General features: G+C 40.1%; 1 protein-coding gene across 1 annotated transcript; it reads right to left on the bottom strand.

Moving 5' to 3' along the window:
- Positions 1-4888: 4888 nt before the first annotated feature.
- LOC148049452 (olfactory receptor 5V1-like) lies at positions 4889-5833 on the bottom strand. Its single transcript, XM_087703632.1, has one exon. The coding sequence runs from the start codon at positions 5831-5833 to the stop codon at positions 4889-4891; it is 945 nt and encodes a 314-aa protein (XP_087559758.1).
- Positions 5834-15276: the final 9443 nt, after the last annotated feature.

Genomic DNA, 15276 nt, shown 5'->3' with positions numbered 1-15276 from the left:
AGAATAAAATCAAAAAACATTTCAAACTTACAAAAGAAAATAGGATGAGAATTTGGAACTAATCCAGAGTTCAGAGCAACTGGGATCTATTAATTATATTCTATTAAGACTTGGCTCTCATTTTTGCTGAAGCAAACGGATACATTTCCTTACCTTGTTCACTTAGCTGAACATCTTAAGCCCCCAAACAGAATTGCTATCGAGAATGTGATTATTATTCCAGAAAATATAATGCATATTTCAAATAAATAAATATACACAATGCAAATTTCAAATATCTGATGCTAAAGGGTAAATTGCCCACTGCCCGTGTACCTGAAGTGTAATGTGACAGCAGTTTTCAGTTCTCCAGCTTATTTCAATTTATTAAAGGTACAGAAAAACCTATTTGATAAAGAGATCTTCTAGCTTTAAACAAGAGAACACTAAGATAACATTGTTTAAAAATGATGCAGTGATGAAATCCTGCTTTATATTTTGCATCTTATGTACTATAAAAGGAAAAGCCCCTCAAAGGAATAGAACTAGGGAGAATCTGGATACTATCTAGGTTGTATGCAAGTATTGTATATATAATCCGTACTGAAGATAGCATCTGGGGATCTGGGCCTTTGAGAAAATTAAAAAGCAAGCTACTGTTTTAAAACTTGCTAGCCTAATAAATCATATTAACAAACACCCAGTCCTGTTGCACCAGTGTGAACAAGTTGCACATTGCTTTGGCCCTGCAATATGTATGTCTACATGTTGGTCCTAAAATCAGAAAAAAATTAGTTTTTCAACATGGCACTTGCTCATTGGAAGATGGAAGAGTTCAGGTTAAGAGAACTGTAATGTTTTCTCTGAAGGAATCTTATTCAGAAGCTGATGAACTACTGGAAATGTTGCAGGCAAAGTAACTAAGGAATTCAGTTCCAAACTGTTGCAGACATGTGGTTTCAGCCTGGCTCCTTCAAAGCTGCAGAGCAGAACTGCTAAAAAAACATTTCTTGCTCCTGAAAATCATATGAAAATCATACTTATGAAAAAGTAAGGGCTACTGCTAGACTTAACAGATCAGTGCATTGCTTTGTATTACTAGCAGTGCTACTGATGTCCTTGTTCAAAAATGTTATGAAGCATGCTTATACTTGCAGATGTTACAGGCATGCAAGTCAAACCTATCTATGTGACACTGAACCATGGGTATTTAAAGAAAATCTGATACCCCAAAGATTTATTTCAGGTTTTGATCAAAATAAGATAGCAACTAGGCAATACAGAATTAATTATGGAATTATCAGGTGCTTTTATTTTATAAGGGTAAGCTAAAAAATTAATTGTCTATAAAATATTTATCAAATTGAGCATATAAAGTTACTCAATAGATGAATCCATGCTATGAAAGAAATACTAGTGACAGCTATACAACTAAAATCTATAAAGCCAGAAAATAAATAAATAAATAAATAAATAAATAAATAAATAAATAAATAAATGTGTGTGTGTGTGTGTGTGTGTGTGTGTGTGTGTTTTTAATTTGTGCTGATAAATAATATATATATATATTCGGAGCAGATCGCAGCGGCAAGAGGATCCGCTCCGCCTCTATCGCCCCCTCCTCCGCTCCAGAGAAGCCAGCTGGAGCGAGGGGGCAATAGAAGCAGAGCAGATCGCAGCAGCAAGAGGATCCGCTCCGCTTCTATCGCCCCCTCCTCCGCTCCAGAGAAGCCGGCTGGAGCGAGTCTCCACGCGCCCCACTTCCCTCACCGGACTTTCCAGCAATAGAGGACAGCATACCGCTCCCGCCGCTTTCTCCCAGAGCTCCGGCAGGCCTTGCGGAGTGCCAAAAAGGGGAGGGGCTTCTTGGAACACCCCACCCCCACCCCTCTTCGCCCTTTCCTCCTGGGGCTGCTGGCTGGGAGACGGAACCAGGGCTGCAAACACCCTTCCCCACCCCTCTTCGCCTTTCGCCTCTGCAGTTCCTCCTCGCCCCCCACCTCCTCCATCCCCAAGTCTGTGTCTGCCAGGCGTCTCACGTTTACACCTGCCATAAACGCGAGACACCTGGCGGACACAGCGGGGGGACGGAGGAGGCGGAGGGGGGTGAGGTGGCAGCCGGCGAAGAAAGGGGAGAGGAGGAGGAGGAAAGGAAGAGGGGAGCAGGATGGGGGGGAGAGGGCTGCCCCTCTCTTCTCAAACAAACAAGGCTCCCCTCCCTGCGTCTGCTCCTTCCCTCTCTTCTCAAGCAAACTCTCTCTCAAATTGAGAGAGAGTTTGTTTGAGTGAAGTTAAGAAAGAAACACACACACACACACACAGACAATAAAAACAAATGACAATTACTTAAATTACAAATAAATTGAATTCCTCCCCCCTGCCCCCTCCCTCTGACCCACATACCTTCCAGCTACACCAAAATTCCAGATTCGGTCTAGCTAGGCTCCAGGGCCGGGCAGGCTAGGATAGTGGCTCCTAGAGCCACCACGTGCCCTCTGCAGGAAGAGGCCCGAGAATTATGGGCCTCATTTGCATACTAATTTTTTGCTTTTTAACCCTGGGTTAACCCTTAAAAGGCAAAAAAAAAAAACCTTATGTAAAGGAGGCCCCGAGTTCTCTGGCCTCCTCCTATACTTAAACACTATGTACACTTCAAATCACTGTGAGTTGAAGTCTGGTAGCAACTAGCTTGGCCTTAATTATTTTAGAAAAAATCTTTAAAATTCCTTCCTTTTCCTGAGGAGACTGGTGAGGCCCCGCCTCCCCTGCCTCTAGTGAGTGCACGTCCCTGATCAGTGACGTGCAGTAAGGTTTATGCCTGGTGAGGCTCAGCTGGGCATCCTTTTGCGAAGCAGGGCAGCATTCGGCCTCGGCGGTGGGGGGGGGGAATTTGCATCGCGGGAGCCGCCAAGCGCCCGGGTCTGCAGCAAAGGCGCTTGGCGGCTCCCACGATGCAAATTCCCCCCCCCACCGCCGAGGCCGAACGCTGCCCTGCTTCGCAAAAGGAGGAGCGACTCCTTCCCTCCTAGTCCCCCTGTGGGTGGCTGGAAATGTCCGTGCATTTCAGCCAGCCACAAAACGCTTAGCCGGGGGTTTCCTTAAGAGCCAGACGGGAGAAGCCCTCGCTTCTTTCTTGTGGAGACGGGCACTTTGCATCGCGGGAGCTGCCAAGCGCCTTTACTGCAGACCTGGGTGCTTGGCGGCTCCCACGATTCAAAGTGCCCCGCTGCCCACCCGCTGACCCGGCCTGCGGCTGCTGCTTCTCCAAGTCCACCGCTGGAAGTCTCGGATCGCCTCTGGGGGAAGGCTGAGTGAGCTCCGCTTCTCACCTAGCCTTCCCCCAGAGGCGATCCGAGACTTCCAGCGGCGGAGCCTGGAGTACATTTACTATAGCATCTGATTGATGGATCCCCCTTTTTTTCTTTACCCTTTCCACATGCACCAAGAAAACAAATACTAATGGAATGTGAATTTCTTTGCTGGGCCTCCTTCATTGACTCTTCTTCATTCCTTCTTGCCTGGTACATAGGTGGACCAGAAACAAAGCATTGGTTTTACAGTGATTTTTTTGATCTAGAAAGAATGGCAGAGCTTTTGCCAATTTCACCTGTTGTTTTTTAAGCTCATTTTATTCCATCAGTGAACCAGCAGAGTCCCTGCTTCTCACTTTCTACCAGGAAAGTTGTAAAAAGGGAGAAAAGATAAGAAAAGTCCAATGTTTCACCAGACTACCAGAGAAAGAAATAAAAGACAATGTTCACTTCAGAAGGGGATAAGCAACTCAGCAGCCCAGGAAAAACTGGGCACGGATAACTGGAAGGAAGTATAGCCTCCCCTCCAATTATTAATCCCATGTATGTTTACCTAGGTATCCTATCCATGGTGGCGCAGTGGTTAGCATGCAATATTGCAGGCTGTTCCTGCCCATTGCCAGGAGTTTGATCCTGACCAGTTCAAGATTGACTCAGCCTTCCACCCTTCTAAGGTCAGTAAAATGAGAACTCAGATTGCTGGGGATAATATGCTGATTCTGTAAACCTCCTAAAGAGTGCTGTATGGCACTATGAAGTGGTATATAAGTCTAAGTGCTATTGCTATTGAGGTCAGTCAAGGTCAATCTAATATTGGACAATCCAGTGTCATCTATAGTGGCATATACATATAAAACTGATAGTGGAAAAATATGGCATACATCTTTTCCAATTGGGACATGTAAAACTCACATAGTTTAATGTGTGCATAAGAAATGCAGTAGATATAAATTTATGCTCCTATATGTTTATTCTGCAACAATCCTCAAAAGAGAATACATTAGATTATAACATTTCAAAGTTTAAAATTTGAACAAACTTAGTATTAAAATGGACACACAACCAAGCATAATTTATAGCAAATCTCCCCAGTATGTTTTCCAAATCAGCACTGAAAAGAAAAGAAAAATAGTAAAGTTGCTGAATGACTTTCTTGAAAGTCTTGAATAAGGTGCTCTGTCATATGGTTGTGGTCTCAAGATTGATGTTACCTTCTTTCCAATATCATTTTCATCTTCTCTCATGGTTGCCATTGTGAAATAATCATATCGGTGAATGGGGATGGAGAAAAGCAACCATATCAGCCTGAAGGTAGGAGAGGCCCAAGTAGTCTACTCTTTGAGGCAAAATAAAACTTCCCCTTTTCCCAATTTTCTTTCAATTGTTCAAAGGCCCTACTGAAGCTTTTGACTTTTTTTCATCCAAGAAGAGGGGGAGAGGGTAGTGCTTACATCTTGCTACCTAAGAAAGTGATTGTTATTAAAACTTGCCAGATTGATACAAATTTTCCACCAGAAAAGGCTACCAAACAATTTACCAAAATGTTGCAAGAAAGTAAATCATATTCTGATAACATTTGAGTAGAAGGGATCCCAAACTCAACCACTCAAACAAACCTTTTGCATATTAAATGCTTTGATCAAAGCCCTTTTAACTTCCTTATTCCTCAGGCTGTAGATCATTGGGTTGATCATGGGAGTAAGAATTCCATATAGCATTGAAACAATTCTGTCTTTCTTGGGTGAGTAAGTGGAAGTGGGCCGGACGTATGTCACAATGGTTGTCCCATAGAAAAGGCAAACAACAGCCAAATGGGAACCACAAGTGGAAAATGCTTTTCTCCTGCCCTCAGCAGAGTGCATGCGTAAGATAGCTGAAATTATATAGATATAAGAAATCAGGGTAACGAGAAAAGCACCACCCCCTGAAATGCCAGCCACAAGGAGGAGGACAAGCTCAGGGAGATATGTGGAAGAGCAAGAATGTGCCATAATTGGAGGGATGTCACAGTAATATTGATTAACTTTATTGGGCCCACAGAAGGATAATGTAAAGGTCATTGAGGTGTGAATCATAGAATTTGTGAAGCCTGTTAGCCACGTCCCAGCTGCCAGTTGAACACATAGTCGCTTGCTCATAATATTTGTGTAGTGTAGAGGGCTACATATCGCCACATAGCGATCATAAGCCATGAGGGCAAGCAAAAAAATTTCAGTGCCCACCACATAAATCAGAAAGAAGAGTTGCAGAATGCAGCCAACAAATGATATTCTCTTGTCCTCTGACAAGAACATGTGGAGCATTTTTGGCACAGTGACAGTTGGACAAAGGACATCCAGCAAAGATAAATTGCATAGAAAGAAATACATGGGGGTCTGGAGGTGAGCATCTGTTGCTGTTGCTATAAGGATAGCTCCATTCCCTGCCAGAGTGGTCAGGTAGGCGAGCAGAATCACCACAAATAGAGAAATGTGCACTGCAGGGAGATCAGACAGTTCAGTCAAGTAGAAATCCTTTACGCCTGTGTTATTAGCCATTTTCATGCCAAGGAGCTTGAAGCAATCTAAAAAGAATGAAAAAAATGTAATTAAAGCATATCTTGTGTGCTCAACCTTTTCTTTTTATTTTTGCTATAGTTGGCTGAGAATCTTGACGTTGTTTCTCATTGAGTTATTTTTAAAAAAAATCAAAATCAATTTCAAACCAAAGTTTGAGACAGACAAAGAGGTTATGGAGTCCAACAAGGGGAATTATCAGTATAATGTTCGGCTGGCTATACTTCTTCTATATGTCTTCTGCCTGATGGTAGAAGTGCAAAGAGACACTGACTAGGGTGTGAATCATCTCTGAGTACCTTCCTTACTCTGCTAAAGCAGCGAGATCTGGCGATGTCATCCAGTGGTGTTAAAAGAAATTAAAAGAAAATTCCAACATAGTTGTGGAGGAAAGAAACTTAGCCTTTAAGTAGGACCAGCTTTGAGACCAGAAAGTACTACAGTGAGACCTACAATGTCCTTTGATGAAAGGATATATGGAAGGCAAAAGATAGTTCATACCAGTGGTGGGTTCCGGATCTCATTGCAACCTTTATGGTGCAACGGTGCCAGGCGCTCACCACATGCATGGCGCAGCATGCACGTAGCGCACGCATGCGTACTTACCACCCGTGATGCTCCAGCTTCTTGGCTCCGTGTGCAGAAGCCCTGATCAGCTCACATACAGGTAAGAAGGATGGGCAGGCAGGTGGGCCCTCCGGATCACCGTACCAGAACGGTACCTGGTGGTCCCAGCAGGCACCAGTACGCCCGTAGCAAGGCATAGCGGTCATATCCCACCACTGGTTCATACTAAAACTCTCTGACCTCTCAGTTCAAATCATATAGGGCTCAGTTGCATTCAGTGTGTAGCACAGGGACCGGCAACCTTTGGATGTATAGGAGTTGTGGGTGGCCAAGAGCCTCTAATCAGGTCAAGATGAGGATGATGCTGTGTAATAAGTTAAATCAGGGTTTTTGATTTTCTCTTCCATGCATTTTGGGAAGCATGTATTTGGGGGGTTTTTCCTTATAAATTATATGCCACCTGATTTAGATGTATTTCCCATCTCAAAATGTCAAGAAATCATTCCATTGATAACTCTAGTCTGAGGCAATTCTGTGAACTGAAGTGGGGGGGAAGGGAAATAAAGTCTACTGAAGACTGACCATTCTTCCCTTTTCTCTACTAAATCAAAACAGAAGCACAGCCTTAATTTGCAATACGTCCAACAGGATGAATTGTAAAGCAAGGAATATATTCCAAAACACAGAAGGGAATCAACCTCATCTTTCACCATACACCTTCCTCCCCCAACACACACACATACACACAAATGAAAGACTGCATATATCTCACAAAATGATTTTTGCAATACTTGATTTTTCTGGAAAAAGTTGGAGTCTGCGATTTTCACGTTGATGTTCCTTTTTTGATCTGCAAACATGGAATGTTGTATGCATGAAGTATGAACTTTGAATTGTTAATGCCAATTGTCATTAGTTAATCCCATTTATCAGAAATGCTGATTTGCCATAAAGCCTTAATAAACACTGGAGAAAGTTGTAATTGCCAATAAAAATTCAGTTAAAATACAGGGAAACGTAACTATTATTTTTGAAAAGTCTCTTCTGGCATTAGAAAAGAACTAAGGCACTTCCACGTTGATTCCTATGCTACAAAATCAACACATTCATGCTTTAATAGATTCAATATTAATAAATAATGGTTTTGTATTATAACAAACATGTACTTCTTTGCCATTAATCCTATTTATACCCAACTTTTTCTCGATCTTTTAGCCAACTTTCTTAGTTTTTTCAGGTTCTGAGCAGACAAAAATGCCTCACCTACAAAGCATCTGAGCTTGAATAGCGGATATTTTCTAACATTTCTAAACACAATTTACAGGCTTTGTAGCACTCATTCTGACATTACATAGCATATTTTAATATTAAAGCAGCAGCATTTTATCGTAATGTAAAATCAACAGAGACAATTTGAATTTAATCCAAAATCAATTACAGACTTTTTCATACATTCAACTAAGATCGCATCAGGTGTCTTTTACTACATTTTTATGAATGTATAAATGTGTTCTGGTAACTGTATGGTACAGATGAACTAAAAAGACCAAACTATTTGGCATAGATTTAATATTTATAGCCTGAGATTCTAGTGAAATTCAGGATGAGTCCAAGACAAGGTTGAAGAAGAAGAATAAAATCAAAAAACATTTCAAACTTACAAAAGAAAATAGGATGAGAATTTGGAACTAATCCAGAGTTCAGAGCAACTGGGATCTATTAATTATATTCTATTAAGACTTGGCTCTCATTTTTGCTGAAGCAAACGGATACATTTCCTTACCTTGTTCACTTAGCTCAACATCTTAAGCCCCCAAACAGAATTGCTATCGAGAATGTGATTATTATTCCAGAAAATATAATGCATATTTCAAATAAATAAATATACACAATGCAAATTTCAAATATCTGATGCTAAAGGGTAAATTGCCCACTGCCCGTGTACCTGAAATGTAATGTGACAGCAGTTTTCAGTTCTCCAGCTTATTTCAATTTATTAAAGGTACAGAAAAACCTATTTGATAAAGAGATCTTCTAGCTTTAAACAAGAGAACACTAAGATAACATTGTTTAAAAATGATGCAGTGATGAAATCCTGCTTTATATTTTGCATCTTATGTACTATAAAAGGAAAAGCCCCTCAAAGGAATAGAACTAGGGAGAATCTGGATACTATCTAGGTTGTATGCAAGTATTGTATATATAATCCGTACTGAAGATAGCATCTGGGGATCTGGGCCTTTGAGAAAATTAAAAAGCAAGCTACTGTTTTAAAACTTGCTAAACCATCTGGTGAATTGAAGTATTCTTTGGTATCAAGAGAATCTCAAAATCTTCAGTGGAGTACAGTTTAGGAATTAGTTTGAGCCATAACGACAATCAAACTATCAATGCATTGATTTCTGGAAACGTTTTTTCTTTCTTTCAGTATAATAATAATACTTTATTTGTCAGTGCACAACATATGTACCATGAGATTGGTTGAGCTCCCTCAGTGCACACGCACCCAACACAACGCAACTCACAGTGAAGACAAAAAGTTCCTAGCCTAATAAATCATATTAACAAACACCTAGTCCTGTTGCACCAGTGTGAATAAGTTGCACATTGCTTTGGCCCTGCAATATGTATGTCTACATGTTGGTCCTAAAATCAGGACAAAATTAGTTTTTCAACATGGCAATTGCTCATTGGAAGATGGAAGAGTTCAGGTTAAGAGAACTGTAATGTTTTCTCTGAAGGAATCTTATTCAGAAGCTGATGAACTACTGGAAATGCTGCAGGCAAAGTAACTAAGGAATTCAGTTCTAAACTGTTGCAGACATGTGCTTTCAGCCTGGCTCCTTCAAAGCTGCAGATCAGAACTGCTAAAGAAACATTTCTTGCTCCTGAAAATCATATGAAAATCATACTTATGAAAAAGTAAGGGCTACTCCTAGACTTAACAGATCAGTGCATTGCTTTGTACTGTAGTGCTACTGATGTCCTTGTTCAAAAATGTTATGAAGCATGCTTATACTTGCAGGTGTTACAGGCATGCAAGTCAAACCCATCTATGTGACACTGAACCATAGGTATTTAAAGACAATCTGATACCCCAAAGATTTATTTCAGGTTTTGATCAAAATAAGAGAGCAACTAGGCAATACAGAATTAATTATGGAATTATCAGGTGCTTTTATTTTATAAGGGTAAGCTATAAAATTAATTGTCTATAAAATATTTATCAAATTAAGCATATAAAGTTACTCAATAGATGAATCCATGCTATGAAAGAAATACTAGTGATAGCTATAAAACTAAAATCTATAAAGCCAGAATATGTATGTATATGTATATATATACATATACATACATATGTATATATATACATATACATACATGTACTATGAAACCCTATAAAATTTGTTAAAAGTAGTATATGTGCTCACAAAGAGTTCCATCAGTGCATAAACTGATCCTCAACATTTTAACCAAAATATGATGAAAAATATGCCATATGCAGATAAGCTGCCCTCATTTTTCATAGAATTTTATTTAAAAATTGGAAGGTCAGCTTATCTGCAGATGGACTTATAACATGAGTATATATCCTAGTTTTATGGTTTTGTGGTGTTCCATGAAGACTTTGATGACTTATTGAACAGGTATAAATGTTTGATTAGATCAGAATAAGCACTTGAGTACTGAAAATTAAAAAAAGAAGTTTCTAAATTAGAATTGGGATTAAATGGAACATGGGAGAACTTATAGCAGAAAGTGCCCCAGTTTACTTTGGCTTTGTACATATACTATATCATTACCAGGAGAGGATATAGTTTTTAATGATGCATTTGGGTTTCAGGTTTTATTAAATCCAGGCGTTAAGGGAAGTTTCCAAGAAGCAAGAGAAGGAAATGGACTAGAAAGAATAGTCAAGTACTAACCAGCAGCAGAGAGTTGATGAAAACTGTAACCTGGTATTAAAAGAAAAGGACAGCAGGTAAACTGGCTAGTCTCCTCCATTCCTTTAGGTTATACTCTTACCAATTCAAAGTGATGGGGAAGGTGATTGTTTTAATCTAAATGTCCTGTTCTTTAAGGGAATATCACTTGTGGGTAATAAGGTACTCTGTTTAATCATGAATGAATGGGTTGATCTAGTGCATATCACAAGACTTATCCATATTTAAGCAGCTTGTATTCCATGAAAATGAAACTACCTTCAGAAATCTGTTTCTGGATTTTTGCCTCTTCCTTTGTTTTGACCATAGTGATGGCCTGGGGGGTTCTGCCTGGAGTACATTTACTATAGCATCTGATTGATGGATCCCCCTTTTTTTCTTTACCCTTCCCACATGCACCAAGAAAACAAATACTAATGGCATGTGAATTTCTTTGCTGGGCCTCCTTCATTGATTCTTCTTCATTCCTTCTTGCCTGGTACATTGGTGGACCAGAAACAAAGCATTGGTTTTACAGTGATTTTTTTTATCTAGAAAGAATGGCAGAGCTTTTGCCAATTTCACCTGTTGTTTTTTAAGCTCATTTTATTCCATCAGTGAACCAGCAGAGTCCCTGCTTCTCACTTTCTACCAGTAAAGTGGTAAAAAGGGAGAAAAGATAAGAAAAGTCCAATGTTTCACCAGACTACCAGAGAAAGAAATAAAAGACAATGTTCACTTCAGAAGGGGATAAGCAACTCAGCAGCTCAGGAAAAACTGGGCACGGATAACTGGAAGGAAGTATTAATTTCCTGCCACAGTACTCATCCTAAATAAATAAGTAGGGCATCTCATCACCCAACATCTAGTACATCTTTGGTACCTGAATGTGTCCTGTGGTGGAATCTTTGGGCATCCTGATCAGGAACAGCAATGAAGGTAAGAGCATATCACATCATTGGTCCTGTGAGAAAACCAGTCTGAATTTCTGCAGTTGCTATATGGCTGTCCATGTGGGTGATGTGGGTGACACACCAATATGGTTTTTAAAAGTATCAGCTAGAACTTGGGGCTTTGTATTAGGCCTAGTGTTAGTGATGATCACTGAAGGCTGGTTGATGGGACAGAACTAAAATATTGGTTACATTTGATCCATGAGTCCCAGTCCTCAGATCCTCATTCATATATTCCCCTGTCCATCCATTATTATAATATCCTCACCTGTCGTCATCCCACCCCTCGACTCTGCCTTCCTCACACACACACACACCTCCACTTGTCATCTCTGTGACAGCCACCACCATATTTTCATTCAACCACGTAATATTTTCCTCTAATATATACCCCTCCCCAATTGTTTTCACCAGAGACACTCAGCATGAGGGAAGTAAGACTACAATAAAAGGATCTGTCAAACCACTAACACTCTGATAGCTTTCCTAAATACACGCATTTAACAGCTGCAATCCTTCCTCAACCACCAAACCTCCAGGTTTGATTAAAATAGAAGCAATATCAAATTCTAATCAAATGTGTGACTAGCAGCTTCTGTACTGTACAACAGTTGAAACTGAGACATTAACAAATGTAAGAAAGATAGGAAAAAGTTCAGCACCACAGACCCTATATGTACTTGGTATAGGCCCAGACGTTATCTGCCCACTACATGCTTCATCAGGGTCCAGGTTGACAACATACAACATTGTTTAGTCTGGCTTCTCTCTCGTTAGCATGAGTCCATCCTCCTGTATTCCTGTGTCCAAAGTTTCCTTGATAACTTCTATACCAGTCTTAGTGGGACTACCACCAGTAACACTAACAATCTTTGTGTCACTCATATCAGCACTGCTCTGCAAGGTCAGCTGCCCAATCTATTATGCCAGTGATGGGAAAAGTCTCCCTACTATCATTGACAGACATGTCCAAAGCAGGGCCAGCCAAGCCAGGGTCTCATGCAGAATCTCATATAGAGAACCAGATCCATTTTCCACTACTCATCCCCATTATTTTTTTTGGCCATCATTTGATGCTTCTATGGCACAGAGACAAAGGTAAATCTTACTACATTGGGCTCTGCCTTGGATTTCCTCCATATCTGGTCTCCAAGCTCTCACAGACTCCAGTTCCAGATCAGCTCCAATCTCCAGCCAACTTTCCAGCCAATTTTGCCAACTCCATCATCCTTTCAATTGTCTCCAGCTATTCCGACTTTGTGGCCTGCTTTCCTGGTGCATAATGCTCACTATCACTGATGACACCTTTCATTGAACAAAAATCCTTGAATCTCTTTACCTGGATGCACTGTTCGGATTTACTGCTTCTTCCATCCCATTCACCCCCAGTGAGTAAACAACCTGGACCACAATCTTTGTGATAACTCTCCAGCCCCAATCTTATATTTTCATACCTACAATTTGTCATTCAGATTAAAGCCAGCATGAGATGACTAAAAGCTCTCAAACTTTTTAAAAAAATAACAAGTCAGGGGAGATCTGGGAATTTATTGCCAATCATCTGAATGTCTGTGCTACATTTGGTGATATGTTAATCAAATAAAAAATACTAGGCTCATGAAGAAAAAAAACATATCATGGATTCATATCAGTAAATCCTACTTTACAAATGCCTTAGTTTTTCCATGTATAGATGCTAGCACGAACGTAAACACGACCGTGTTTTTCCCACAAACCAGGAAAGAAGTCATGTAGAAAATAATTAAAGTGCATGGGAACTGAACACTTTGCACACAAGAAAAGGCTACAGTGTCTAGTAAAAAGATAGCTGACCTGGTTGTGTATATCCACGCTTGACCTAAATAAAGTTGTCCATTTTATTTCCTGTCTCAAAAGGCACATAACAAGACTGAGAAGATATTTAAAACAGCTGAAAGAAAACAGTTCTTCCCATAGTGCATAATTAACCGGTTGTATTTGTTATTAGAAAAGTTGATGATGATCTCTAATTTTAATAGCTTTCAAAAAGAGAGATTAATAAACTCATGGAGGGAAGATTTATCAAAGATTATTGGTCATGAAGACTCAAAGAAACCTCTGGTAGAATGGAGCATACCTCCAAATAGTATTTGCAAGAAAACAACAGTAGGAGGGTGGTAGATCTCCAACTCCATGTATCAGCACTCTAGATCAGTGTTTTTCAACCTTTTTTGTGCAAAGGCACACTTTTTTCATGAAAAAAATCACGAGGCACACCACCATTAGAAAATGTTTAAAAAATTAACTCTGTGCCTATATTGACTATATATATATTTTTTTTCCCACGGCACACCTTACACTATGTCACGGCACACTAGTGTGCCACGGCACAGTGGTTGAAAAACACTGCTCTAGATACATCTGGTTGGCCACCATAAGAAATAAAAATGTTGGTTGGAGAAGGACCTTGGATTCAAAGAGTTTGGTTCAGAGGTGGGATGCTCCCAGTTGGTCCGGGTTCAGCCAAACTGGTAGTGGCATTTTTTCTTGAGTCACAGAACCAGCAGTGACCCAGGCTTGCCACAGCCCCGAACTGGTTCCCTTGCCAACGTTGATGTCACTGCCATGTCATTTTGTAGTGACTGCACGTGCGCAGTTCACTGTAAATTGTTCTGCGCATGCATGAAGAGCAATTTACTTTGAACTGCGCATGTGTATGTAACGCAAAATGCATGCGAAGTGAACCAATAGTAAAACTCCTTGTTTGGTTGTTCTTAATTTCTTACGCACATAAGGACTCAAGTGTGTTGTTGCAGGTGTAGAGAGGACTTGGGCAATACAAATGAAGAGCAGAATCATTAAACCAAAGTGGTCATAATGCACAAGGTAGGCATCTTTCTCTTTTCCCAGAACATCATTTTCAGATGAGCATTAACTCCAGAGAAGTAGCAGCTGCCTTTTTCTCATTTAAACTAATGTCTTTGAAGCTAAGTTGATTTTTAATGATACACCAAGGAGCCAATTTGCTAGAACTTTCAAACTTCTTGCATAAGTTTCATAATGGCAAGGTGGCAAGCGCAAACTTTTTAATCGTGCCCAGAAGGACTTATTAAGTTAGCTGGGAGCTGACACTGTCACTGAAGAGACAGGTCAACTACAGTCAGCTGATCATCTCAAATCCAGAGGTATAAACACCCAGAAGAGCAAATCCCTGGGAAGGTGATTTCAGTTTTGCTCCCAGAATTGGGACCATTAGGTGAAGCCGTGTAAAGTCTCTATGGGATCATTCCTAGCAGCTAAGGAGGGAGTTCAAGAACATCTGAGCAACTAGAGAAAAATCCCTAGGAGAAATTTATAACAAGAATCTTAATTATACAACCTTTTACTATAAAAAATTACACCTCTAAGTATTGCTCTATCAAATAAAGTTGAAGGAATAAAAGTTGATTGTAGCCATACATTTCCATCATCCTAGTCTGTGCTTCTAATTTTTTCTATCCCCCCCCCCAGCCCAGCCCAGATCCAAAGAGTGATGTTAAAAAATAGATCACTTTAATTGGGAGCGTCATCTACAAAGCATCTGTATGCAGATTAAAATATGGTGCTTAAGTGGCAGATGTTCTGAGAAAAAAAGACATTAATTTACCATCCTTAAAATTGAAACATCAATTATATCCTCATAAAGTTGGGAACAGAGCCTCCCAGTATGATAATATATAAATAAAAAATCTCCACCCTGCAGAGAAAATACCAAGCACTTTCTGACCACAGTTAGCTTGAGTTGTAGGCAGTTTTGCTGGCTAACTTTGCATCTTGCATTGTGACATGACTATCATCAACCTTTCCAATTGGCTGAGTTTGAACAAATTGCTAATATAAAAGCAATCAAACTACATTGTGGTTTAATGTAAACCCATAAGCCCAAATAGCCATTTGCATTTGCATAATATGGTAGGGCAAATTCAAGTCATTGGAACCCAGAGGCCTGATGTCTGTGAGATCTGACAAA

This window comes from Thamnophis sirtalis, unplaced genomic scaffold (assembly GCF_051295495.1).
Source record: "Thamnophis sirtalis isolate CommonGarterSnake01/CBP01778 unplaced genomic scaffold, rThaSir2_p1.2 scaffold_1, whole genome shotgun sequence".
Taxonomy (NCBI): Eukaryota; Metazoa; Chordata; class Lepidosauria; order Squamata; family Natricidae; genus Thamnophis; species Thamnophis sirtalis.
This window is presented reverse-complemented; position numbering and strand designations above follow the sequence as displayed.